At 57.2% G+C, this 25198-nt stretch overlaps 1 protein-coding gene across 3 annotated transcripts; it reads right to left on the reverse strand.

Moving 5' to 3' along the window:
* GPRC5C (G protein-coupled receptor class C group 5 member C) lies at nucleotides 1-19291 on the reverse strand. Of its 3 annotated transcripts, none has more exons than XM_058676266.1 (4): nucleotides 19180-19291; nucleotides 6209-7294; nucleotides 2480-2574; nucleotides 1-829 (listed from the first exon to the last, which is right to left on the reverse strand). In XM_058676266.1, the coding sequence occupies exons 2-4, from the start codon at nucleotides 7260-7262 to the stop codon at nucleotides 647-649; spliced, it is 1332 nt and encodes a 443-aa protein (XP_058532249.1). In that variant the 5' UTR covers nucleotides 7263-7294; nucleotides 19180-19291; the 3' UTR covers nucleotides 1-646. The 3 variants fall into 3 exon arrangements, with proteins under 3 accessions (XP_058532249.1, XP_058532248.1, XP_058532250.1); XM_058676265.1 differs by lacking the exon at nucleotides 19180-19291 and adding an exon at nucleotides 13430-14022; XM_058676267.1 differs by lacking the exon at nucleotides 19180-19291 and adding an exon at nucleotides 13045-13299.
* Nucleotides 19292-25198: the final 5907 nt, after the last annotated feature.

The following is a 25198-nucleotide window of genomic DNA, read 5'->3' on the forward strand; positions in this document are numbered from 1 at the left end:
TCGAGTCCCATCTGCTCCGTTTCCAATCCTGCTCCCTGTTGAGGCATGCTTGGGACCCTGCACCCACAGGGGAGACCCTGAAGAAGCTCCTGGTTTCAGTCTGGCCCAGGCCTGGCCATTGCTGCCTTCGAGAGAATGCACCAGTGGACGGAAAATCTGTCCCTCTCTCCTCTGTGTGTGTTTAACTCTGCCTTTCAAATACATAAATAAATCTTCAATAAGAGTCACCCAGAGGTTGCCGTGGACACAGACTGGGTCCCAGCCGCTGAACTTCCGGTTCAGGAACCACGATGGCACAGCACAGGTTAATAAAGCAGACACGTTTATTAGGGCATCTTGGTCCTCACAGAGGAGCAAGCCCAGGCCCGGAGCACCCGGCGGCCACCACCCCACAAACACTATTTGGCCGGAGCAGGAGCACCATGGGGGGGTCCTGGCACAAAGCTGGGGCTGGCTCCCCGACTCCACAAATACTGAGGTGTGGGTGGGCATGCCCAGGACAGCACACCCCCATCCGGGGACATTGGCAGAGGGAACCTCACGCTCGGAGACCAAGGCTGCCTTGAGCTAGGGCACAGGCTCTACAAGGCTGCCTCGCCGGGGCCAGGGCCCTCCCCAGAGCCAGCTGGCTCCTCCAAGCACCTCCTCAGTCCCACACATAGGGGTTTCTAAAGACCTGAGAATTTTTGCCATCTTTGGGCGCCGTGGCCGCTTGGTGACTCTGGGCGGCCGCATACATGTCCTCGGCCCGCAGGGTGGAGTTGGCACTGCCCATCACCTGGCTGTTGGCAGTGGCCCGCGGGAGGATGACGTCGTATGCTCCCTCAGCCTGCAAAGAAGAACAGGCGGTGTCACAGAGAGGGGTCCGGGAGCCAGGTGTCACCAGGCGGGACGCATGCAGGCTTGGCTTCCTGCAGGGCCTGCCTGCCAGGCTCCCAAATCTTGTTCCCTCTGCCTCCTCCAGTTAGATCTGGGCTGGAAGACTGCCTCCTCTGAAAAGACCGGAGCTGGCCTGGTGCCCCCAGCCTCCCCCGCCCCTGGGGTCGCCTCAGCAGGCTCCTTCAGCCCCTCCCACCTCCAGATCCCCCACCCAGTACTGGGCCACCAACCCCTGCTTGCCACAGCTCCCAGCCTGTCTGCCTGAGTCTCCTACAATGCCCAGCACCCCATTGCCGGATCCTGACATACCGACACTTCTCCGGCCACAGTGCTGGACTGGCTGGTCTGATCTGAAACCTGAACTTTCCCCCCCACGGCCCCCTTCTAGCTGGAGACTGTAGCAGGGACTGTGACGAGAGGCTCCCGAGGCACCAGCTCTGGCCATGGAGGGAAAGTGAACTCCCAGGCCCACCTACTTGCCTTACCCCCACAGAAAGGGGCCGGCTCAAACCTTGGCTTGCTGGCACCAGACTCACCTGATCTGTCAGGCCCCTTACCCCTGGGAGCTGGGTAGGGCAAGGGAGCAGTAAATGTTAGCCCAGTGGGCGGGAAGTGGGAGCCCTGATTCACACAGAGGGCAGATCTGCCTGGGGCAGTCACTCCACTCCCAGGGCCACAAGGTGACATCAGCTGAGATCCCGAGAATGCCAACCCCTCTCACCTGCCACCCCACGCAGCCTACTATGCTTGAAGCCAGTTTCCAGATAACCTAATGCTGGGGGCTTGGGCACTGCATTCTAAGAATCAGAAGGAAAAAAACCCCGAAAACCAGCCCAGCTAGGCAGATGGCCCTCAGCGCACAAGCCAGGGAAGGGGAGGGTGGCTTCCTCCTTCGCCCTGCTGGTCCCCTGCAGAGCTTCTTAGAGGTTCCTTCACAGTCCCGCCCCAGTCACAGGCTCCAGCAGCAACAGGAACTGGGGCCAGCCTGCCCAAGCTGGTGTGTTGGAGGGGAGGGGGCGGGGGAGTGGTGAGAACCCCGCCCGCTGACTTCCCTGCTTCCTGTTCCCAGCATCCTGCCCGGGCAGGTCAGTGAGCTCGCCCCCTCAGTGCTGGCAGCCCAGGGAGGGAGACTAGCCCAGAGCCTTCCTGTTCCCACTGCTTTCCTGGCTAATCAAGCATCTGGCTTCCAGACCCCAGGGGAGGTGCAAGGTCAGGACCCACTGCCTGTATGCACGGGGTGAGGAGGGGAGCCGGAGACCTCTCTTGGGACAGACAGCCCTGCTACAGCTGGCCTTTGGCCCCTTGAAGAGCACCTGGCCGTGACCCTCCTGTCACTTCCCAAGCTCCAAGCTACCAGTGAGGGCTGGCTCTGCGTTCTCTACAGCAGCCTGCCTGGCGTGTGTGTGCTGCCAGTCAGTGACATAGGCCGGGTCCCCAGGCCAGAGTCCAAGGCAGTGGCTACCTAGACCTCGGAAAAGGGCCTAAGAACTGGACCCTGGGCTTGGCCCAGGCCAGCCAGCTCCATCTCAACCCTCAGCTGCCCTAACCCTCCCCGATGCACCTGCTGGACTGCCCCCTGCGGCCCGGGGACCCCACTCACCGGGCCCTTGTGCATCAGGGTCATCTCAGTGGGCTGGTACACGCTGGTCAACAGTTGCCCATTGTAGCCACTGTACGGAGACACTGGTCTCTTGGCTGTAATGGCAAACAGGAACACTCAGGGGGTGCCTGGGCTCCCCTCCACACACCCACTCTAGGTTCTCCTGGAGGGCAGGGAAGAGAGGTGGCGCTGGGCTGCGGGCACCGGGGCCCTTTCCCATTGCTTGACTTCCTTGCCAAGTGGAACTCCCCCCACCCCTCCCCCGCCCCGAGCCACCTCTCCCTGCCAGGCCACCCCCATCCTCTAGAATAGCTCTGGAAAAAATGCTATGTCAGCACCTTCACATCCCCATCCGCCCTCCAGGACCAGAGGCCAAGAGGGGCACACGGGCCTTCCTCCCCGGCCTCCTGGGATGGCCAGCCTCCAGCTCCGGCCCCTGCCACTGCGGGCCAGGTGCCAGGGTAAACAAGCTGAGCCCCTCCCTCCCCCACCCACAGCCTAAGACTCCTCACATCTTAGTAGGGCTACGCTGAGTGGAGTTTCTGCACTGCCCCCCTCAACCCCCAGAACCTGCTGGGGAGACTAAATGCCTAACTGGCCCGTGGCCCCCAGGGCAAGTTTCCAGAACTGTCTACAACAGCAGCAATACTTCCGGACATGCTGCTCCCCCGGGGCCCACAGGCAGGCACCCTGCAGCCCCTGGCTCCTCTAGGGCATAGGGACCACAACCCTCTGAGTGCTGGCTTCATTCCATCGATTTTTTCATTTAAAAAATAAATAAACTCACACCCCAAAAGTGTCTGCTGTGAGAGGACAAAGGCAGGGAGGTGTTTGGCCTGGATGGACAGGCACGAGGGAAGAGCAGAGGCAGGGCAGTGACTCCCAGCGTGTGTCCCCGAGGCTCCCGGTTCCTCTCTGTCCTGTGGCTTCATCAGCTGCCACTCCCCATGCAGACTCAGTGGCACCTGCCAGAGCGGGCCAGTGTTCAGGATGCCCAAGTGGACAGGTCAAGTTCAAGGGCCCAGCAGAACCAGGCTCTCACAGCTGTGGAGCGGCAGGGATTTCTCTCACTCAGGAGCCTTCACCACCTTAGCCTCTGCCTCCCCAGCAGCGGCCACTGCCTGAACGGTTCCATCCGGGTCTCACTATATGAGTAGCAGAGCCCCCTGCCCTCATGCCATCCTTTACTGCTTTCCCAGAAGGCTTAGAGGTAGCAGGATCGCAAGTGAAGCAGCAGGGACTGTGACCCCACTACAGAGGCAGGGTCCAGGGCGTTCAGCAACTGCTTCTGGTCCTCACCGTTGACCTCCAGGCTGCTCAGACACTGCACAGCGGAAAAGCAGCATTCGCTGGGAAGGCCTTTGTTTAAAGAATATGAAGATAATCATGAATGCACACATAATAGAAAATCAAGTTCAAGGCTGGCACTGTGGCATAGCAACGTTAAGCCACCACCTGCAGCATCAGCATTCCATAAGGATGCAGGCTGGATTCTCAGAAGCTCCCCTTCTGATTCAGCTCCCTGCTAACGTGCCTGGGAAAATAGCAGAGGATGGCCCAAGTGCCTGGGCTCTTGAACCCATGCAGGAAACCCAGAAGAAGCGTCTGGCTGCAGGCTTGGGACTGGCCCAACTCTAGCCATCCTGACCACTGGAGAGTGACCCAATGGATGGAACTGTTCCTCTCATCCTCTCTCTGTAACTCTGTCTTTTGAACACATAAATGCATCCTTAGAGAAAGAAAAGTGAGCTCTAGCAAGACATTAACAGTAAAATAACAGCAACACAGGGCCCAGCGCAATAGCATAGTGGTTAAGGTCCTTGCCTTGCATGCCCGGGATCCCATATGGGTGGCAGTTCTAATCCCGGCTGCCCCACTTCCCATCCAGCTCCCTGCTTGTGGCCTGGGAAAGCAGTCAAGGACGGCCCAAACCTTTGAACCCTGCACCCACGTGGGAGACCCAGAAGAAACTCAAGGCTCCTAGCTTCGGATTGGCTCAGCTCCAGCCATTGCGGCCACTTGGGGAGTGAATTATTGGACAGAAGACCTTCCTCTGTTTCTCCTCCTCTCTATATATCTGACTTTCCAATAAAAATAAATAAATCTTAAAAAAAAAAAAAAAAAAAAAAAAACAGCAACACAGACAGCTGACACTTGGCCAGGACCGAGCAGTGCACACCCACATGTGGAACCCATGCAAGAAGGGTCACAGGCGAGGAAGCCAAGGCTTGCAGAGGCACCAGTGAGCAGTGGTCCCTGTGGGGAAGGATCAGGATGGTACAAGGCAGACTTGGGGCGGCAGCGAAGGGAAATCTGGTTTAATCTGGAATGTTTGAAAATTTACACTGAGAAGCCCGGCGTGATGGTTCAACTGGCTAATCCTTCTCCCTGCAAATGCTGGGATCCTTGATAGGCGCCGGTTTGTGTCCCGGCTGCTCCACTTCCCATCGCATCTGGGAAAGCAGCAGAAGATAGTCCAAGTGCTTGGGCCCCTGCACTCACAGGGAGGCCAGGACGCTCCAGGCTCCTGGCTTCGGTCTGGCCAGGGCTGTTGGAGCCATTTGGAAAGAACCAGTGGATGAATGAGCTTTCTTTCTCTCCCTCCCTCCTTCTGTCATTATAATTCTGCCTTTCAGATAGTAAATAATGTTTTTCTTTTAAAGATTTATTTATTTTTATTGGAAAGGCAGATGTACAGAGAGGAGGAGAGACAGAGAGGAAGATCTTCCATCCAATGATTCACACCCCAAGTGTCCACAACGGACGGAGCTGCGCCGATCCAAAACCAGGAGCCAGGAGCTCTTCCGGGTCTCCCACACAGGTACAGGGTCCTAAGGCTTTGGGCCATCCTCGACTGCTTTCCGAGGCCACAGGCAGGGAGCTGGATGGGAAGCGGGGCTGCCGGGATTAGAACTGGCGCCCGTATGGGTGAGATCCTGGTGCGTTCAAGGCGAGGACTTTAGCTGCTAGGCCACAATGCAGGGGCCACAATGTTTAGAAAATGAGGTCTAGGGGTGGGCGTGTGGTGCACCTGCTGCTTAGGACACTCAAATCCAAATACCTGCGGCAGAGTCCCACCTCCGATTCTGATCCACTTCCTGCTAATGTGCCTGACAGGCAGCAGGTATCAACTGAAGCACTTGGGGTTGTGCCCTTCTGGAAGGAGTTCCTTGCTCCTGGCTTCAGCCTGACCCAGACTAGCTGTTGCTGGCATTTAAGACGTGAACCAGCAGCTGCCCTTCAAGTAAATAAACAATGATTGTTTTTAAAAGTGAATTCCCGGGGGGAGGGGGCAAGCGAGCTGTCACAGTAGGCTAATCCTCTGCCCTGTGATACCAGCATCTATATGGGTACTGGTTCATATCTCAGGTGCTCCACTTCCATCTTGCTACCTATGGCCTGGAAAAGCAGTGGATGGTCCAAAGCCTTGGGCCCCTGCACCCACGTGGAATACCCCTGGCTTCAGGTCAGCCTAGCTCTGGCTATTTGGGGAGTAAAATAGCGAATGGAATAGCTTCTCTCTTTGTCTCTCCTTCTCTGTAGACTCTATCTTTCCAATAAAAATAAATACTTATAAAAACATTTTAAGTGGTATCTGGGGACTTTAAAGCAGCAATCTAGGTAACCTAAAAAATCTTCCCTTTTGTTGAGCAGGTAGGTTCCCCAGCCTGCAGCCAAATCACACGGGATGCAGGGCAGGAGGGCACAGGTGGGGGCTGGGAGACACACCTGCTGCAGGCTCATCCATGGAAAACGCTTTGTTCTCCACAAACATGCTCTGGCCGGTCTGCTCCTTGAGGATGGTCTCATAGCCCACGCCCCGGGTGGGATACATGTCCCCTTGGTAGCTCTGCTCGGGGCTGGCCTTTGTCACCTGGGAGACCTCGGGGATGACATAGAAGAGAACGAAGGCCCAGGCATTGGCAGCGAGGGCAATGGCCAGCGTGGGATCGTCCCAAGTGGGGCTGTTGTGCTGTTCGTTGCCATAGGTGTACATGACGATCCACACCACCCAGATGGCAATGGAAGTGACCGTGGTGAGCAGTACGAAGACCCCGTGCTTATGCCAGCGTTTGAAGCGGCCACACATGGCGGGCCAGGCACCCACAAAGGCCCCCAGCAGCAGCAACATGACGTAGATGAGCGCCATGACAAAGTCCATGTTGGCGATGGCGCAGGGCGAGGCCACGGCCCAGCTGGCACTGCTGTTGCCTGCAGCTCCGCCACTGCTCTCGCCGGCCCCGCGCACCAGGGTGATGACGAGCCACTCTGTGTTGATGATGACTTCCACGAGGGTCAGCAGCAGGGCCACGAGGAAGATGACCCAGCCCCTAGGCCCGTGGTTCTTCCGGGCCAAGAAGTTCAGGGCAAAAACGTGGGCCACCAGGCAGGAGAAGCAGATGGCAAACAGGACTCCAAAGAGGAAGCGGCGGGAGGCGCAAGTGGAAAAGTCCGGCTTGACCACACAGGCGAACACGAGGCAGAAGAGCCCCAGGGTGCCCAGCAGAAAAAAGACCTGGGTGCCCAGCAGGCTGCGCTTGCGGCTGTCCTGCACGAAGGGCAGGCTGGCCACGAGGATGATGGTAAGCACAAATGTGGTGATGACCCCCGCCCCGGCCACCGCCTCCAAGACGATGCCCCAGGCGCCCGAGCGGTCACACAGGTTGTAGTAAAGGGGGTCAAGGTCCGGGCTACAGCCTGGTGGGGCGCTCTGGGCCCGGGCTCCCGGCAGGAGGAAGAGGCACAGGCCCAGGCACGCCAGCATGGCCCTGTGTGTCGCCATCCTGGCTCCCAGGCCAGGCTCCAGCTGGGACCCTGGAGACAGAAGAAGGGATAAAGTCAGTGCACCAAGGCCAGACTCCAGCACACATAGGATTGCCTCTGCCCCGCCCCAGCACCTCCAGACCTTAGCGGAGGGGCTGGAGGACCTATGCTTCTGAATCCTTCTGAACACACAGCCAGATGCAATGAAGCCTGTTTGTCATCTCTGTTTCTTACCATGGAAAAGGGAACCACTCCCTTCCACCCCTGAAATCTGGGTTCAAATAGTCCCTAAGTTCTAGCTGCCACAGATGGAGCAGAGAGACGTGTGAACAAGTAAAAAAACCAAGATTATCCATTCAGCACTCGCTCTCTGCCCAGGGACTCCCAGAGTCCAGTGGATGAAGGTGCCAGGTCCCTAAACTCCGTCCCTGTGATGCCCAAACCCACAGCCAGGCACTCACTCATGCAACAAGCATTTGACGAGCACCCCGGGCTGTGTACATTCTTACACGAAGAGACAGCGGCTGACTATGCACACCTGCTCGCCCTCCAGCTCCCCTCGGCCCTTCATCCCCTTTAGTGCCAACTCTCTGCTTCTGAAGCTGGAGTTCTTTGTGGCTCCGATGCTCCAGGCAAGGGGAAAAATAAACTCATTCTTCAGCTAGGGAGTTGATGACTTCATGCAACAATTCTCCGGTGAGGCATGAACATTTTAAAAAGCCAAGAGCCAAGAACCAGGCAACGCAAAACCCCAAGGAATGCACCTGTAATAGAAGACTTCTAGAAAGCAAGTGAGAAGATCTTAACACCCGGAAGGTAACATATTGTTTCCCCACTGCTCCTGGAAGTTGTGCCAACGCACACCAACCCCGACTCGCAATGTCTGTCCGATTCTCCCAGTCTGGCAAGGAGGATGAGAAGGAACAGGCAGAGGGAAGTGACAAAGCAAATCTGAGTTCTCCAATCAAAATTTGGCTTTATAGACAGAAATGTTAAGTGCCTTAAAAAGCAAGGTATCAAGTGCAAATGAATGAATTGCAAGCACCCCAATATAAGTCACCACGTATGTTCAAGTGACCAGTTGTAACCCTGCCTCTCCCAGCCAGACTAGGAACTGTGGGAGACAAGCAGTCAAGCTTTCCCTGGCTGGCACAGGGCGCTCGTGGCTGACAGGAGAATGGCACCATCTGGCTCCTTCCCCTCCCCTGCCTCTTTTTTTGAGGTGAGGAAGGGGTAAGAAGTGGGAGGAGCTTATTAGTCCAGTTTACTTCTAGACTGTCCCTGCTATTCCAGGCGACTTAACCTCTCAGCGAACAGAAGTTGCCTCACAAGCCCCGGCGCGGTGGCTTAGCAGCCTAGCGGCTAAAGTCCTCATCTTAAATGCACCGGGATCCCATAAGGGCGCTGGGTCAAATCCCGGCAGCTCCACTTCCCATCCAGTTGCCTGCTTGTGGCCTGGGAAGGCAGTCGAGGACAGCCCAAACCTTTGGGACCCTGCACCTGCATGGGAGACCTGGAGGAAGTTCCTGGCTCCTGGCTTCGGATCGGCGCAGCACCCATCGTCACTTGGGGAGTGAATCATTAGATGGAAGATCTTCCTCTGTCTCTCCTCTCTGTATATCTGACTTTGCAATAAAAATAAATAAATCTTAAAAAAAAAAAAAAAGAAGTTGTCTCACCATCCTCATAGGTGAAAGTAAGCTCATCTGTCAGGGGAAACGAAATTCCTAAAATCAGTCAAAAATGACGTGATACGTAAGATCTAGGTGCATATTTTCATGCCTCCTACTCTGCTACTTCTTCATCTTTCAATAACCCTTGGTTTTTCTCAAACACAACATATATGAACTCTGAAAAAAAAAACTGATCGACTGACTGATTTGAAAGGTGAAACATCAAGAGGCATAGGCAGAGAGAGGGGAGACAGAGTCCCTCACCCTCTGCTTCACTCTCCAAATGGCTGCCACAGGCAGCTCTGGGCCAGACTGAAGCCAGGAGCCTGAAGCTTCTCCCAGGCCTCCCATGTGAGTGCAGAGGTCCTAGCACTTGGGCCCTCTGCTGCTTTCCCAAGCACAAAAGCAGGGAGTTGGATCAGAAGAGGAGCAGCTAGGATTTGAACTAGTGCACATTGGGGCTGCTGGCACTGCAGGTGGCAGTGGCTGGATCTACTACGCCACAGCATCATCCTCCCCACCACCACCACCAAAAACTACCATTACCCCTTGAAACTGACCTTCTAGTGTAAATTTATTACCCTCTTCTTGTATAGCAGGCCCAGGGGCAGCCCGTGTCCCTTTACTTCAAATGCAAAAGCTTCAAGGACACCAAATGAAACAAGATTTGTAGAGAACTGGGTGAAACTGTATCAACGAGGCACCAAGTAGGTCCACACCTGCCGGAGAGGTGGAGGAGCCCGACTGCACCATCCTGGGGGGCGGTTACAGAAAGCAGCAAGCTATGGGACCTCCAATGCACAACTGGGTGTATTCGACCCAAAAGGAAATAGCCAGAAACTGGGGTGAAGCTGGGAATGGGGGTGTGTGAACTCTGAAAAGCCTCCAGGGTGTGTCACCCACCTCCCTGGACGAGGTCCCAGTGGAATCGGGACAGTTACACCAAGTCAGCAAATATTTACTGTGTGCCTAGGAGGGATAAGGTCCTGTGTAACACACAGGAACCAACACAGTTGTGACTCGATGGAATTTCAAATCTAGTAAAAGAGATAAGGGCTCCGGCACAGAGTTTACCTGTAGCAGGTGCCACGGCACCCAGAAGAGGAACCGAGCCTCCTGCCCAGGTGTCCTTCCGGGTACACTGAAGTCAGTATGCAAATGAAAGCACCTGTCTTAGACAATGGCTGTAAGTTAGGAACACACAGCAGCTAAGCCCTGAAAAATGCCAGGTAGGGGGTTTGAGCAGGTGGAAAGGGAAGGGCAGGCAGAAGCTGAGCCTGGGTTTGGAGAAGGAAAACGCCCAGCTCATCCAGCGGCCAGGAACCAGGAGTCTGCAAAGGCATGCTGGGGGCGGGGGGGCTGGGACAAAGATGTGCAGGGAGGGACTGCTCCCAGCACTAGGGGCTCATGCTTAGAGTTTTGCCTGGCAAAAAAAAAAAAAAAAAAAAAAAAAAAAAAGAAAGAAAGAAAAGGCCCAAGGCAATCAGCTGGTTGGAGATTCCTTCATTCTAGCCTCAAGACCAAGGATGGTAAAGTTGTAGTTTGGGTCCGAGTTTCCAAAACTCATGTCCAATGACTATGGGTGAAGACACTAAAGCTGAAATGGCAACTTTCTAACCCACTAGCAGGCCTGTCTTGACAAACACCCAGCCAGGCCCCACTGCTGCGTGCTGGGACTCCTTGAGCTCCCTCCTTCCTCTTGCCCTGGAACTCTGGGGACCTGCCTGCACTCCTCTGGCTCCAGCACCTTGCAGGGTCAGGAGAGCCTCAGGGATCACTCAGTGCCCCCCTTCCTCCTGACGTTGCTGTGGTTCATTCAATCTCCTTCCAGACCTTACCTGCAGTTTCACGTGGGCTGCCAAGGGCTGCCAGCTCACTCGCATCAGGTGCCAGGCTGCTGCCCAGCTGCCCTGACACCAGCCTCCCAGGAAGTAACCCTTTCCCAGCCTGGAATGTCTCACTTCTCTCTGGCCCACATTTCTGTCCCCACCCCCCAAACAAAAGGAAAAAAGATACAGAGACTCTGGTAGGGAAAGTGGGTCAGCTGGGCCTGGCCTCTTGGCCTCTGGCTAGGATTAGGGTTCTTGGAGGGGGCCCGGTGGAGTGGCCTAGCGGCTAAAGTCCTCGCCTTGAACGCCCCAGGATCCTATATGGGCCCCGGTTCTAATCCAGGCAGCTCCTCTTCCCATCCAGCTCCCTGCTTGTGGCCTGGGAAAGCAGTCGAGGACGGCCCAATGCATTGGGACCCTGCACCCGTGTGGGAGACCTGGAAGAGGTTCCTGGTTCCAGGCATCGGATCAGCGCGCATCGGCCCGTTGCGGCTCACTTGGGGAGTGAATCATTGGACGGAAGATCTTCCTCTCTGTCTCTCCTCCTCTCTCTGTATGTCTGACTTTGTAATAAAAAATAAATCTTAGGAAAAAAAAAAGGGTTCTTGGAGGCCTGGGGAGCCTTAAGGAGGAGACTCAAATCTGAGAGTATAGGCAGATGGGACCAATAATAAAATTAAATGGGCCGCGCCCTGCCTGGGGTCTCTCATTTCCTGCCTCCTGTGGCTCCCCGACACCCTGAAATGTAACCTCTTGAACCCTGGATTTCTGCATGCTGTGTCCATGTCTCCCCTTACGGGCTGCCTGCTGGGACTGGGTGGCAGGTGACCAGTCATCAGGCACCTGACCATCCTCCACAGGAACAGATTCAATCTGGTCTCTCCACGGCCACTTCAGGGTCTGCGCTGGGCTTCAGGGTTCTCCAAAGAGTCCTCCAGGGAATCAGCCCCACAAATATTTTTAATCACCTACGAAATCAGTCTTTTCCCTGGCTCTGGCCTGAGTCAGCCCAGACCAGTTCCTCCCAGCTGCGGCTTCTTCTCCAGGGGGAATCAGGTGGTCCTTCTCCCGGAGCCCAGAACAATAACACCCTCACCCCATCTCCACACAAAGGCCTGAGCAGGACTCATAGGAAGGGGGGGGGGGCGGGTTCTCCAGGAAAGAGAGCGCCCAGGCCCCCACACTAGAGTATAGAGAGTGGTGAGTCTAAGACCCCAACAGCAGGTGCCTTCCTGGAACACAGGTGCCTTTAAACCACCCCTCAGGGAGCATCCCCCCTCCCCAACCCACCTCTCAACCCCCGGCCCCACCCCTAGAAAGATGGACGACTGCCCATCTTCAGCCCCTCTGGTCGGGTCCCAAAGTCTTACCCTCTGTCCGAAGGCGCTCTGGGGCTTAACGCATCCACTAAGAAGTGGCAGGCGTGGCGGCGGAGGCGGATACCTGGGCCTGGATGAAGCCACCTGGGTGGCTAAATTGGGAGGGGGCTTCTGGGATCTCAGCCCAGAACCCACACCAGGAGTGGCCACTGGGGCCTCTACGCACAGCGCACTCTCCGTCTGGTATGCCCCTCCGGAATGCGCCCCCGCTCCGGGACGCACCACCACCCCCAGCCACCGCGAAGGCACCGGGCGGAGCAGGCCGGGGACTCCGGCAGCAAAATCCCACGCGTTCCTGTTTGAGACCCGGGCCTTTCAGATCGGGATGGTGGAGTTTCTGAGGCTTCCGGAGGGTACCGCAGCAGGCCGCGGGGAAAGCGGGGAGGTGGGGGAGGTGGAACTCTCCGGAGCAGGAAAAGCCAGGAGGGTGGGGGGCGGGGGTGGGCTCCAAGGCCCTGCGGGCAGAAGCTGAGGCTCAGAGAGCCCGGAATTCCAAACTTGCCGCAGGGAAGATTCCAGGCCCTCCCCTTCTGCTCCCTGCTTAGGCTACTGCGGTCTACACTGGCGTTCCCCCCACCCCCGGGCGCCCGAACAGCAGACGCAGAGGGAACCACAATTACTTTCTCCCGTTCACTCCTCCCAGCGCAGGGCAGCGGGGAGGCAACGTCGGGGAGGTAGGGGCGCCTCTCGGGCCACTTCGGGTGGGTTGGGGTCCTTCCCCGCCCTCCGCCGAGCCGCAGCTGCGGTCTTTCCCTAAGCCCGGGTCCCCGACCGGCTTGGGTTTGGAAACTTTGGGTACCCTGCAGAGTTGGCGCGGCGGCCCCCGTCCCCCGCCCTCGGCCCTGGCCCTCTCCCCACCCGTCGATCCGACTCTTCCGGACGCCGAGGGGAAGGCGGAGCGGGGAGGCAACAGCCTTTACCTGGGACAAGCCGCCGGCCCGGCTCCAACACGGCGTTTGGAGCCAACTCCAGCCCCAGGCGGGGCTCGGGCGGCGGTGGGAGGGACTCGGCGCGCGGGGCGCGGGGCCAGGCCCAGCCCCGGCTGGGATGGCAGGGCCCGGGCGGGGGCGTGGGGCCTGCCTCTCCCCGGAGCCCCGGCTGCGCTAGCCGCGCTCGATCGCTCGCTCTCCAGCCCGCCTCACCCGGCGCACCGCGCCTTTTCCCTCGGCGAGGGAGGGCCGGGCGCCTGCATCACCGTGACATCACCTCCATTCCAGGGCGCTTATCGGGCGCCCGCGGCGCTCCAGGTAGGTGCGATCCGTTGACCCGGGAACTAAGCCCGCTCGGCCCGCCCCCTCGACTCACCCCTAGGCTCGGCCGGAGTGCACTCTGCAGCCGCGGAGGACGACCGGAGTTTCTGGCCAAGCGAGCGAGTGGAATGGTTTGTTGCTGTGCACTGCCACGCCCCCACACACGGGCGCGCGCTCACTCGCGCGCACTCACTTTCTGCACCGGTCTGGCTCTCGGAAGAGCGGGTTGGGGTACATTTCCCAGCACAGACCAGACCCCAACAGGCACTCTAGCCACCCTGGCGCGTCTCTCCGTGGCAGGCACCCGGACACCTTCGGGGTGGGCTGTCCCTGTGAGACACCCGCCGGGGCACAGCGCTCGCTGCTCTGAGCTGGAGCAAGGCACACGCTTGGACACAAAGTCCGTCTTTGTCACGCCTTCCGCGCCCCCTCCCCTCCCCTGGGTGCACACGTGGACACAGCGCACACCAAGTCCACCTCTTGCACGTACGCGTGGCTTCGCAGCCAAGACTGGAGTACCCTCGGGCTGCGGGAGGACCTAGCTCGGGGGTCCGATGATGGCTCGCCTGCCCTAGACTCGGCCCCCAACTCAGATCGCGCTCCCTTCCCAGCGTCCCGTACTGTGTTCCGACTTGTCCCAATTAGCCCTCACTCTCTTGTTCCCCGAAGTCCAGGGTTTAGCGCGGGCCCCCCGCCGTCTCTGCGCCCCAGACACATTGGCCCTCACTCTGCCTAGCCCTGCCCCTCCCGGGACCACTGAACATTTCCAGGAGTTTCGGTGCCCTCGTGCCCGCCCCCCCAACTCAGCGCAGTGGTGGGTCAGTGGCGGCGCCGCACACTCGCTGCACCGGCCCTAGGAATTTGCAGAAACCGGGACGCTAATCCCTGCTGAGAGCTCTCCGGCCGGGTAAACAAGCGGAGATTTTCCGGCCGTCTTCCCCTAGAGCCTGAGCTGAGGCTACGCTGTCCCCCGGGGCCCCAAGCGGGGGACAAGTTAAACTTGCGCTGGAGGCCCGGAGGGACCAAGGCGCTCCAGGGAAGTAGAGGTTGTTGGGCCTGGCGGGCACCCTGGGGAGGGCGGGGTGCCAGGTCTCCTGTGACCGAGTTGCCTGGGGGATCGCCAGCAGCGCGTGCGCGCCCGCGGCGGCCAGAGTCAGCCGGGGGCTGTGCAGGAGGCGGGTTGTGTTTGTTCAACCTGGGGCGGCGACTGGGGGCGGGGAAGCAACTGGTCACTGGCTAGTGGGCAGCCAGGTGGGGGCGGGCAGGGGAAAAGGAGGGCACCACCCGGACTGTTTGTTTTCCAGCCTCCATCTATGGGCAACGAGGAGAGTGCAGACTGAATCACCCGCCCAGGCCCGCCAGATAAATCTCAAACCAGTTCCTCCCCTCGCCAACTGGGGGGGGGGCGGTGAAGGGAGATATTTGCCTGGAGGTGGGGCAGGCTAGCCAGGGAGCTCTAGCCTTCTAGAAGTCCGCATCCTTTCCTGGGCCCTGCCCTGGCCAGCTGGGGTAGGGGATGTCGTGGAACTGCAATTGTGTCCCCTGCCTGCTGAGCTGTGCCTCAATCCTCAGCTCTCTTCCCCAAGTCCACCCCATCCCCATCCCACCCCCATGGGAGTAGGATGCCTTGGATGGTGCATGCAGCTGGTGCCCACGCTGGAGAGGAACTGGTCTGGCCTAAGTGAGACCAAGAGTTCACTCCTTCTGGCTACTGTTCATTAACTAGGTGCTGGCTTAGGAGGCGTGGCTCCCTTAGGGAATCAGAAAAGCCAGAAGGTGTCTGTGTTCCCCCTACCAGCTCCTTTTGTCCACACCCTACCATGGTCTTCCTGCCCAGACAGGGAAAGCCTGGAAGGCCTGGTGTCCAGCGCCTGGCCACCTGCGGGGAGCCCTCTGCCCAGAAGAGCTGGCACCACCACTGAGGCCAAGCCTTGCCCTCTGATCCCAGTGGGCAGAAGCAGTGGAAGTTCAGGGCAGTTTGGGGAGAACTGTTTACTCTCCCCATTCTCCAAGCTCTCTTTGGAACGGATGAACTTCAAAGGACACACCAAGTCCCTGGGGCAGAAGACCTTGGTCTTTGGGTGTCTGTCCTCCCATTGGCCAGAACCTGACTGGGCGGGGGAGGGGGAAGGTGAGTGGAAGGGCTTAGCCCCGCCCCCTGCCTCTCTGAGCCCAGTCAGCCCCCCCAGAGGACTGGGCTGCTGGGCTCTGCTGGACACAGCCACCTGTGGTGCCAAAAGGGGAAGTCCTGTGTTGTGCCTTCCCACAGAGCCACGAAGGCTCCCAAAGGCATCTCACCCTGACTTAACAACCCAGTGGGCATACAGCCCCAAAAGCTGATGCTTGGAAAAGGGGTTCCCCCCCGGGGGGTGGCCCACTGTCCAGAGATTCTTTAGATCTTTAGATCTTTCAGAGATTCTTTAGATCCTGTTTGAAGATCATGAGGAATCATGGGCGCCAGGCATCACCTACGCAGGTCCCTTTATCTTAGATTTCCTGGCTCTCCCGCCCCTTTCCGTCCAACCAAATATTTTTGCTTATTTTTTTAAATTCTTATTTGTTCATAAAGCAGAGTTTCAGAGAGAAAGATCATTCCATCTGCTGGTTCATCCTGCAAGTAACCTGTCCTAGCTGGGGTTGGACCAGACCAAAACCAGGAGCTGGGAAGTCCCACCTGAGTGCTGCTTTGCAGGTGCGCATTAGCAGGAAGCTGGCATCCTAAGCAGAGCCAGGATGCCAGGCTGTGCTGTGCCGAGCCCGCCGCCCCCGACCACACCTTGTGGAAAGCCTGCACTGCTGGGATTGCAGTTCCAGCTCCTACCTCTCGCTCTCCTTCCCCTCCCCTTTCCAGCAGGAGCCACTGTGAGTTGTGTCCTGATCCACAGCTTTTGTTAGAGTAACATTTACCCTAATGCACCCTAATTAGCCTTCTAGATAGCTGTGCCTGCAATTAGTGTATGCCCTGCTGGGGAGCAGGGCCACGCCTCACTCATCATGCTGTACCGGGTATCTGGCACACAGCCTGACACGTGCTGCATGTTTTCGGTGGATGCTTGTGGCATAGCCACTCTTTGGAGGTGCCCCTTTCCCGCTGTGTGCGCACACACACACCAGCAACAGCAGTTTTTGTAAACAGTGCCACACCTGCCCCCCCATCTCACCCTTGCAGGGGACAAAAATCCCCAGTGCCTGCTTGGAGGTGTCCACCTTCGCTGGGCTAGCAAGACACAGAACCCTGGGGAGGGGGTTCTGGCAACCAAGGCGGAGCACAGGAGCCACCCAGGGAATCTTGTTCGCTGGAGGGCCTCACCAGTGTGCCCTGGCAGCTTCAACTTGCAGGTCTCTTGTTGGAGTCACTTCCTCCATGGCGTGGGAGACCTGTTCTGTCTACTTCAGGAGTCAGCACACCTGGTCTTGCAGTGGGGCCAGAGACAGCCCCATGCTGAGCTGAGGGTGAGGCTCCTTTCTTGCTGGGGGCTGGGCAGCTGCATACACAATTTGTATTTGGCTCCCTGCTGGACACACACCCTCACCCCCGCTGCCGCCCCTGACTCAACCATTGACTGCTTGACCATTGCACAGCCAGGACCTGTCAGGTCTTTTGGGAAGACTGAGCTACTACACACGCACGCGGAGGGGCCCCTTAAGAAGCCGGAAGCCAGGGAGCAGAGCAGGCCAGTGAAATGCTCATTTGCCACAACCGGCTGCCCAAGGCTGATCCCGCTGGAAATGTACCCGGAAGCATGCGCTGGGCAGAGCCTGCAGGAATGTCACCTGATGCTGAACCCTGGCATGCCAGCTGCTTCTCCCCTGTCCCTGACTCCCTTGCCAGCTCCCTGGGAAGGATTTGCTGAGCTATGCCCAGATCTGGATGCCCTCTGTCATTGGACCAAGTCAAAGGCTGAGGATCAGGCCCCAAAGCCAAGGTCCAGGGAGGTGGCCGCACACCCTCCCTCCCCCACCTCTACCCCTACACAAAGAGAAGAAACGTGAGGAACTGTGGTTGGTCCAGGAGCAGCATTGCTGGGCTAGTGGGCCTTGTGCCTCTCCAGGAGTGCACTGGCACCCCCAAAGTAAGTGCTCCCACCTGCAGGCTTCCCTCCTGCAAACCCTTGTTCCTTGTGGGGTGTTCACTGACCTCACTTTACCACTCTGTTCCTAACACCTTTCCTGGCTCCTGTTGCTTTAAATAAAAGCCTAGAGGCCTGCACAATGGCTCAATTGGCTAATCTTCTACCTCCAAGTAGAGCATTCTATATGGGCACCGGTTTCTGTCCCAGCTGTTCCACTTCCCATCCAGCTCTCTGCTTGTGGCTGGCAAAGCAGTAGAGGATGGCTCAAGACCTTGGGACCCTGCACCCAGAGACCCTGAAGAAGCTCCAGGTTCTAGATGAACTGGGCTCTGGCCATTGTAGCCATTTGGAGAGTAAACCAGTGGGTGAAAGCTCTTTCTCTTCTCTGTAAATCTTCCTTTCCGATAAAACTAAGTAAAGCTTTAAAAACTAAATTAAAACCCTGGATGCCGTTACCTGGCATTCAAGGCCTTAGCGACCTGTACCCAACCCTGAGCTCCAGTCCCTCCTTTTCCGCACACAAGGTGGCCAGAGAGTCCTTCTCTGAGGCTGGTTCCCACTTGCCTTGCTGTGATTTTGTTCACGCTGCACCTGCTTCTAGAATGTTCCCCTTTAAACCCTGGCGACCCCTGTCACCCCCACCTTACAGGATCCTCCCACCTCCGGTCCTGCACCCTGCCTTCAGGCTGGCTTTTGCTAACCTTACGCCGTTCACGTTGTGGATTATGTTTTATGCTTCTGTATCTTCTCTCCCCGGTCCCGTGGGAGGCCATCCCCCACCCCCTTGCAGCCGCCAGCATCACGTTTTTACATCCCCCAAATGGGTATTAAATAACACCAGACTAATAGGTCCCAAGCTAAGAGAGGCTACCAACCTGTCTGAGGGGAATTGGGGTTCAGTGACTGAGTTAGGCTTTGCTGCCGACAGGAACCAAGGGATCCAACTCCCAGAGCACCAGGTGGAAAGGCAGAGAGATGCAAGCTAGCTTGATAAAACACAGGGCCTGCCTGTACTCCCTTCCCTTGGCCCAGCCCCCACCATCCCATGTGTGTTATTGCATATTTGTGCTGACAACCTTATGAGCCTCCACAAGGCAGAGATTATGAACTCCATTTCATGGATTTGAAAACTGAGGCTCAGAGAGGCTGTATGGCCAGCTGTGGACTCCACTGGACCCACATTGCCTGGTGCTGGCTGAGCTGTGCTCCCTGAAATACCCTGCTTACCCCAGGAACCCCTCTTCCCCCTGGGCCCTACAGGTGGGCTGTTCACGTATATGCCTTATACCCCAGAGTGCAAACTCTTTGAGAGAAGCATCCTTGAGCCCTCTGTGCATCATTCTGGAATAATACAGGATGGGAGTTAATAGAGGATCTACACAGGCCTCAATAGGACACTGGACACAAGCCAGATGTGTCAGGCCAGCAGCTGGCTTGGCCACCCCACCCCCGTACAATTCTACCACCCCCAAGAGGCTGTGTAGGCCAGTGCCCAGCCTGTTTGTCCCTCTTCCTCCCCTTCTCCCGGGTCCCTGTGCTGCTGGTGACCACCAAGTCCCCATGATCACATTCGCTCGGCACACCCTGCAGGGCCAGCCAGCACCAACACAGTACCCTCTGCAGAGCCTCCAGCCACTGCTCCTTGTCCCCTCGCTGGACATTGAGGCCACTCCTGTCTCAGCTCAGGCGGGACCCCGGGCCACACAGGAGGGACAGACATGGCTACACTCACCAGCGATGCCACTTGCAGCAGGGCAGGCCCAGCCAGCTGGCTCCTGGGCGTGTCTGTCCCAGCTGTTCCCAGGACTGCTTGGGGCTTGACTGTCTCCGCTGCTGCTGCCTCTGCCGCCACCCCCGGAAGCCCAGCTGCGGTGGGGCCTGAGGCTGCCGGGAAGAGAGCGGCGCTATTCTGGGAGTGTGATGGGGCTCCAGGAGCCGGCAGCAGCTGCAGCTTCAGCCCCTTTGGTTTGCACGCGGTTCTCCTCCCCTCTGATGAGAAGGCAGAGCCCAGAACCGCCGAGGGCATGTTTGAGGGTCTTAATAGCAGTTGTGGTTGGGCTAAAGTGGGGCGTGGGCAGAGCGTGGCCCATGAGCCAGTACTGCCTGCAGTGGCCCTGGTTCTCACTGTCACTCACACGGCCTGTAGTCGTTTCTTTTCTGCAGTTTGACTTGGAGCCCAGTCTGCTGTGTTCCCCAAGCCACAGGCACCCTCCACAGGCCCTCTTGGCGAGATGTAACTGGGGCAGGGGAGGGGGTCCTGGCTCCTTCCATGGACGATTCTGCCATGCAAGCAAGGAAGGAATGCAGCTTGTGGAGCAGCGGGTTCAGCCACAGCCTGTGATGCCAGCATCCCATATAGACACTGGTTCGAGTCTCAGCTGCTCCACTGTCTTTCCTGCTCCCTACTAATGCACCTTGGCAAGCAGTTATAAGAGACCCAGATGAAGCACCTGACTATCAGCTTTGGCCTTGCAGTAATTTTTTTTTACCTAAGTATGAAGGTTAAGTCTGAACATCAAAGACTGGAGTTGCAATCAAAACCAATGAACACTAAAGCTAAATAAGTGATTAATCTGGTGTGGGCTGGTATCAGAGAACGCCAAAGCTGAAACGGCTCAGTTTGTTGTCCTCTCATGGAGGTCAGGGTGGGCAAAGTGCTGCCTACTACTGATGGACAGAAAGCTTGTGTCTGGCATTCTGACCTCGTTGTGCCTTGGGGCCAGAGAGTTTTAGAACTGAAAGGGGCAGCAGAGGAGTCCTGACTTTGCCTCTATGCAAATGGGACAGTAATGGGGTGGGAGCTGTGATTCAGCAGGCTACACTGCTACTTCGGACATCCTGGTTGCTCCACTTCCAATCCAGCTTCCTGCCACTGCACCCTAGGAAGCAGCAGATGATGGGCCCAGGACACAGGTCCCTGTCTCCCTCATAAGAAACCCGGATGGAGTCCCTGGCTCCAGGCGCTTGAGCAGCCCCAGCTTTTGTGGGCATTTGGGGAACGAACCAATGAATGCAAATCTCTCTCTCTCTCTCTCTCTCTCTCTCTCTCTCTCTCTCTCTCTCTCTTTGTTAAATAAATAAAGATAGATAAATAAACTATATACAATGGGGTCATAGATAGAGATAGAGAGACAAAGATCTTTCATCCATGGGTTCACTCCCCAAATGGCTGCAACGGCCAGAGCTGAAGCCAAGAGCCAGGAGCTTTTTCTGGATCTCCTGGGGATGCCGGGTCCCAAGGCTTTGGGCCATCATCTGCTGCTTTCCCAAGCCATAAAGGGAGCTGGATTGGAAGTGGAGCAGCTGAGACTCAAACCAGTGTTCATATGGGATGCTGGTGTCACAGATGGCAGCCTAAATCACTACATTGTAACACTGGTCTCCCACTGAATAATTTGGTGTCTGGTCCTGTCCCATCACGTGCAAGCTCCTCTTCCTGAAAGATGAGCAGGTCAGCTTGTCTTGAAGCAGCCTGAGGGCCTTGGGTGCTGGTATGGAGCAGTTTAGGTCATGGTGACTGTTTAGGAACACCCTGTGGCTTTCGTTGATGTTTTTCCAGCCTGCCACCTGTGCACCTGTGGACTCTTTGCATCCGATTTCCATAGCTGCCCTTTCTCAGCTGATTTCACTTGCCAGGGCTTTCTCTTTGTTTCTGTTCTTTGCCCCTGCAGGCCTTCTGAGGCACAGACTCAGAAGGGTGAGGAGGGCCTGGGCACTTTAGGGGAGCTCCTGCCCACCCCCACTGCCAGCCTTGGCTTTCCCCAAGGTCATTTGGATCAGCTTAAACATGTAGCGGCCTAAACCAAAGCAGCAAGGGCAGCAGAGATCCCGTCCCTTTCACCTAATACCGTATTACGTTTCAAAACAGTTGTCCAATGCTCCAGGCCCAACTTCTCACCAGGCCTGCAAACACCCTTTGGCTCCTGCCCTGCCCTTGGCCCTCTCTGGTAATGAAGCAAGATCCAAGAAAGCCCCCCTTGGAGGGTGGCCAGCCCCCTCTCTGCTTGCTCTTGTCCTGCCGGTGTGCAGAGGAAGGGGTTCTCCATGGGGTCGTGGCCCAGAGCCCCGGCTGACCCCACTGGTTGCTGCACAGGCTGTACACTGGGGCGAGAGGCAGGGATGGGAGCGCCAGGGTCAGAGCCTCCAATGCCCCCAGCAGTGCCTCTTTCAGTTAAGCCAGAAGCACAGTCCAAGGAGCCCAGGACCCCAGCTTCTGGACTCAGCCTGACCGTTGGGTTGCTGGCTGGGAGGCCTGGAGCCTGCTCTTTCAGCTCCTCTTGGGGTGTTTTCCCACCCAGCTATTAGTAATCACTGATATTTACCAGTAGGGACTGTTAGAAGTTACATATTAACTCCAGGTTCCTCCCAGCAGTTATCTATCTACCTGCTTACAAAAGAGGAAGCTGGGAGAGACACAGGAAGAACTGATTCAAGGTCAGTACCTGATTGATCATGGACTTCCGCTCTCCCCCACCCACACAACCTGTGATGTGACAGAAAAGCAATAACGGTGCAGGATGAGGGGCCACGTCTGTGCATCCAGCCCCAGGGAGCGGCTGGGGTGGGTCTGGCTCCCCGGCTTAGTCACGGAAGCTTTGCCAGGCAGGAGCTGTCTGCATCCAGCATGTTTTGCTCTCAGGGAGCTGCAGAGGGCTAGGGCCTCAGCTCTTCACCACTGAGACCTCTCTGAGGACGAGTGTATGTGCGCCCCAAGAGCAATCACACTTGGGAGACACTCCCACGCCCTCCTCCGTCGCTTCCTTGGCAGCGTCTGGGGCTCACGGTCAGCCCTTTGCCACGGAGGGGACCTGGACACGGAGAGCTGGGACCACAGTGGTAGCGGGTGTTTCCAGGGAGACCCAGCCCAACGTGCTGTGTGGGTTTCGGAAGGCTGCAGTGATATATGATGGCTTCAGTATATAGAGTTCAAAATCAAGGGCGTCTCCGCAGCCGGGCGCCCTCTGAATTCCTCCTGCTGTTGGTCAGCCTGGTGCTCCTTGGCTTGTGGTGCCACCACAAGCCTAACCTTCCAGAGCCGTGTGGCTGCCTTCATAGAAGTGCAGCGGTTCCATCGGATGCAGAGCCTCCATCCTAATCCAGGATGGCCACTTCCTAAATAGATGACAGCCCCAAAGGCCCTGTCACCAAGTAGGGCCACATTCACAGGGGTCCTGGCTAGGATTTTCACATGTGGACTGGGGCAGGGCAGAATCTGACCAGCAGCACCTGCCAGGTGGCATATACAGGCCGATGCACATGTGTGTGGTGTCGCCATCAGCATGCAGGGACTGTGGGGCCTGAGGAAGGTGGTTATGGGCCACGACCCATGGTGATGACCCTGTCGTCAGGTGGACACACAGAGGACCAGTTCTTTAAGTCACTTCGGAGGTCCCTCAGTGGGTCCTGTGCACAGAATTTGTCTCCGTAGGTTTCTTCCTTGGGTATTCCAAGTGGCTGACTCTGCTCCAGAACAATCCTTCCCACTTGTACCAAGCCTTGCTGTGGCCCGTGTCTCCTTCCACGCTTGGAAACACTGTTTCTCTGAATGTCTTGACTCCAGGCAGAGTCCCGGCGCAGTTCCAAGAAGCATGGCCCGCCCTCGGCACCTGGCCCCTGCTGCTCACCACCTTCCTGGACAAGCCCTGCCGCTTCTGTGCCAGAAAAACATAGCTCTGGTGAACAGCATGACTTCAGTAAAGTCCCACCACCTCTGGACTGTGGCTTCCTGATGTACAGATAACATAGTTGTTAAAAAAAAATATTTATTATTTATTTGCTTATTTGAAAGGCACAGTTACACAGAGAGGAAGAGCCAGAGAGCTCCCCCATCTGCAGATTCACTCCCCAGTGGCCGTCACTGTTGCCCAGGTGGCCACCGGGCTGCCTTGGCCGGTTCTTCCTTGAAGGTCTCTTTGTAGTTGCAATCAGATAGCGGCTAGGGCTGTGTCCCACGAAGGCCCCCAAGTCCAGGGTCGCCACTCAGGGCTCCTCCCTGTGGTCTCTCTCCTCCCACGTGGCCCAGCTCAGGGAGCTGGTAGATGCTCCAGCTCTCAGCATTCCAGGTGGGGACTTCCACATAAAGTGGATGGAGAGAGGGACCCTGCATCTCTGTGGAGCAGTAACAAAGAGGGAGACAGTGAGGCCACCATATCTGGGGACAAAGTCCACCCCTGTGAGCCACTCCACCTGCAAGGACAGTGGCTGCGACAATGCCAGGTAAAGGGGGTGGGGACTTTGGCCAGAAGTGGGATGGAGAGAAACAGAAATCCCTGGACGGAGAGGCCCCCTTGGCAGCCCAGCCCTCTCTCTTCCTGCATCCCTTTCCCTGCCCATTCTCTCTGGTGAGCATTACTGGGTACCTCAAAAAAAAAAAAAAAAAAAAAGAAAAAGCTAAAAAACAGTAGTTTAACCCTATGGGCGGTGGCCCGCTATGCCTCAGCTTCCGGCCCAAGGGATAAGATTTACCTGAGCAGTTCCTAGTGCATGCGAGGTGCCCCGTGAATAACCTACCAGTCATAGCCAGCAGTGTGTGTAAGGTGCAGTGGGGGGGGGGGGGGTCATCTGATTTGAACCTCAGGGCTGCAGGAATCAGGAACTAGCTTTATCTCCACACAGCAAGGATACTAAGGGTTAATTTATCCGGCCCACCAGTGAGAGCAGGGACAAGAGGGGAGCCCCTTCTGCCAGCTGCAGACCCATGCTGAACCCCCAGGGAGATCAATAAGGACTGAAAAACCTGCTCCACGGCCCCCCTTCGCACCTGCAGCTGTACCCGTTCTGTCAGACACAGGCACCCCACAGGTGGACCAGCCTGCCTTGGCCACTCATGGGGCTCAAGTGCATGTCTGCTTCAGTCAGGTATCTGTGCGTGTAAGGTTGGGCAAACACCCACTTCCTCTCCCTCCGCATCTGTGTTCTGAGCAGTCCTGCCCTTGGCCTTGGTGGACATCTGAGCCCTGCGAGGACACCTGGGCTGGAGCGGAGGCCAGTGAGTTGCAATCCCGGGGCCAAGTCTGGCCCACATCTTGCTGTGAACAATAAAGTTTTATTAGAAGCCAGCCTTGTTGGTAACACAGCCAGCAAGGTAGAAAATCTTCACTATTTGTGCCTTTACAGAAAATGTAGAGAAGGTGGGGGGACTGGGGCTGCTGTGCCTGGCCCCGGCTACTGCCTGGGGCTCCAAGACGGGCTGGAGGACTTTGTGTCTGAAATCACAAGATTGGCTGTTGGGGTGGACAAACTGTAGTCTGCATCTCAACCCCCAGGGTAAGATTTGTTCAGAATGGGGGTGGGGGCAGGGCAAGGCCTTCCCATGCTGCCCTGCGCTGCAGGCTCCCTCCCTTGCCCCCACCCGTGCCCCTTCCCAGGCCCTGGCAGCTGCCACTAGCAGGGGCACAATTGCCTCCCCTCCAAGCCCTCCCCAGGTCCTGGCGGGCGGGAAGACAGGACAGAACTTGTTCCCAGAATACCCGGAATTTCCCCAGTCCTCCCCTCCCCCTCCCCCCAGGCTCCCAAGTGACTGCAGAGGTGAATTCCTGGTCCAGCGGAGCCCAGGGCTGAGAGCCACTGTAACCTGAGCTGGCTGTGCACATGACCTGGCCGTTATGCCTGGCCAGCTGGAGGGTCCCAGGCTTCCGGCAGCCCCACCCCCTCTTGCTAGTCCTGGGGGGCCTGCCCTATTGGGAATAGCCGCCACTCTCCTTGGTCTTCTTACGAGGCCCCCTCTGTTGTTCGGAGGAGTGGCCAGGCTT

This window comes from Ochotona princeps, chromosome 17, assembly GCF_030435755.1.
Source record: "Ochotona princeps isolate mOchPri1 chromosome 17, mOchPri1.hap1, whole genome shotgun sequence".
In the NCBI taxonomy this organism is placed as follows: domain Eukaryota; kingdom Metazoa; phylum Chordata; class Mammalia; order Lagomorpha; family Ochotonidae; genus Ochotona; species Ochotona princeps.

What these genes read in the sequence shown, in the direction of transcription:
- GPRC5C (XM_058676266.1), bottom strand. Translation starts at nt 7,262, where the DNA reads ATGGCGACACACAGGGCCATGCTGGCGTGCCTGGGCCTGTGCCTCTTC. An exon ending in CATGGATGAGCCTGCAGCAG is followed by an intron (nt 2,575 to 6,208) that starts GTGTGTCTCCCA and finishes TTGCCATTACAG; the next exon opens with CCAAGAGACCAGTGTCTCCG. An exon ending in CCCTGATGCACAAGGGCCCG is followed by an intron (nt 830 to 2,479) that starts GTGAGTGGGGTC and finishes TCTTCTTTGCAG; the next exon opens with GCTGAGGGAGCATACGACGT.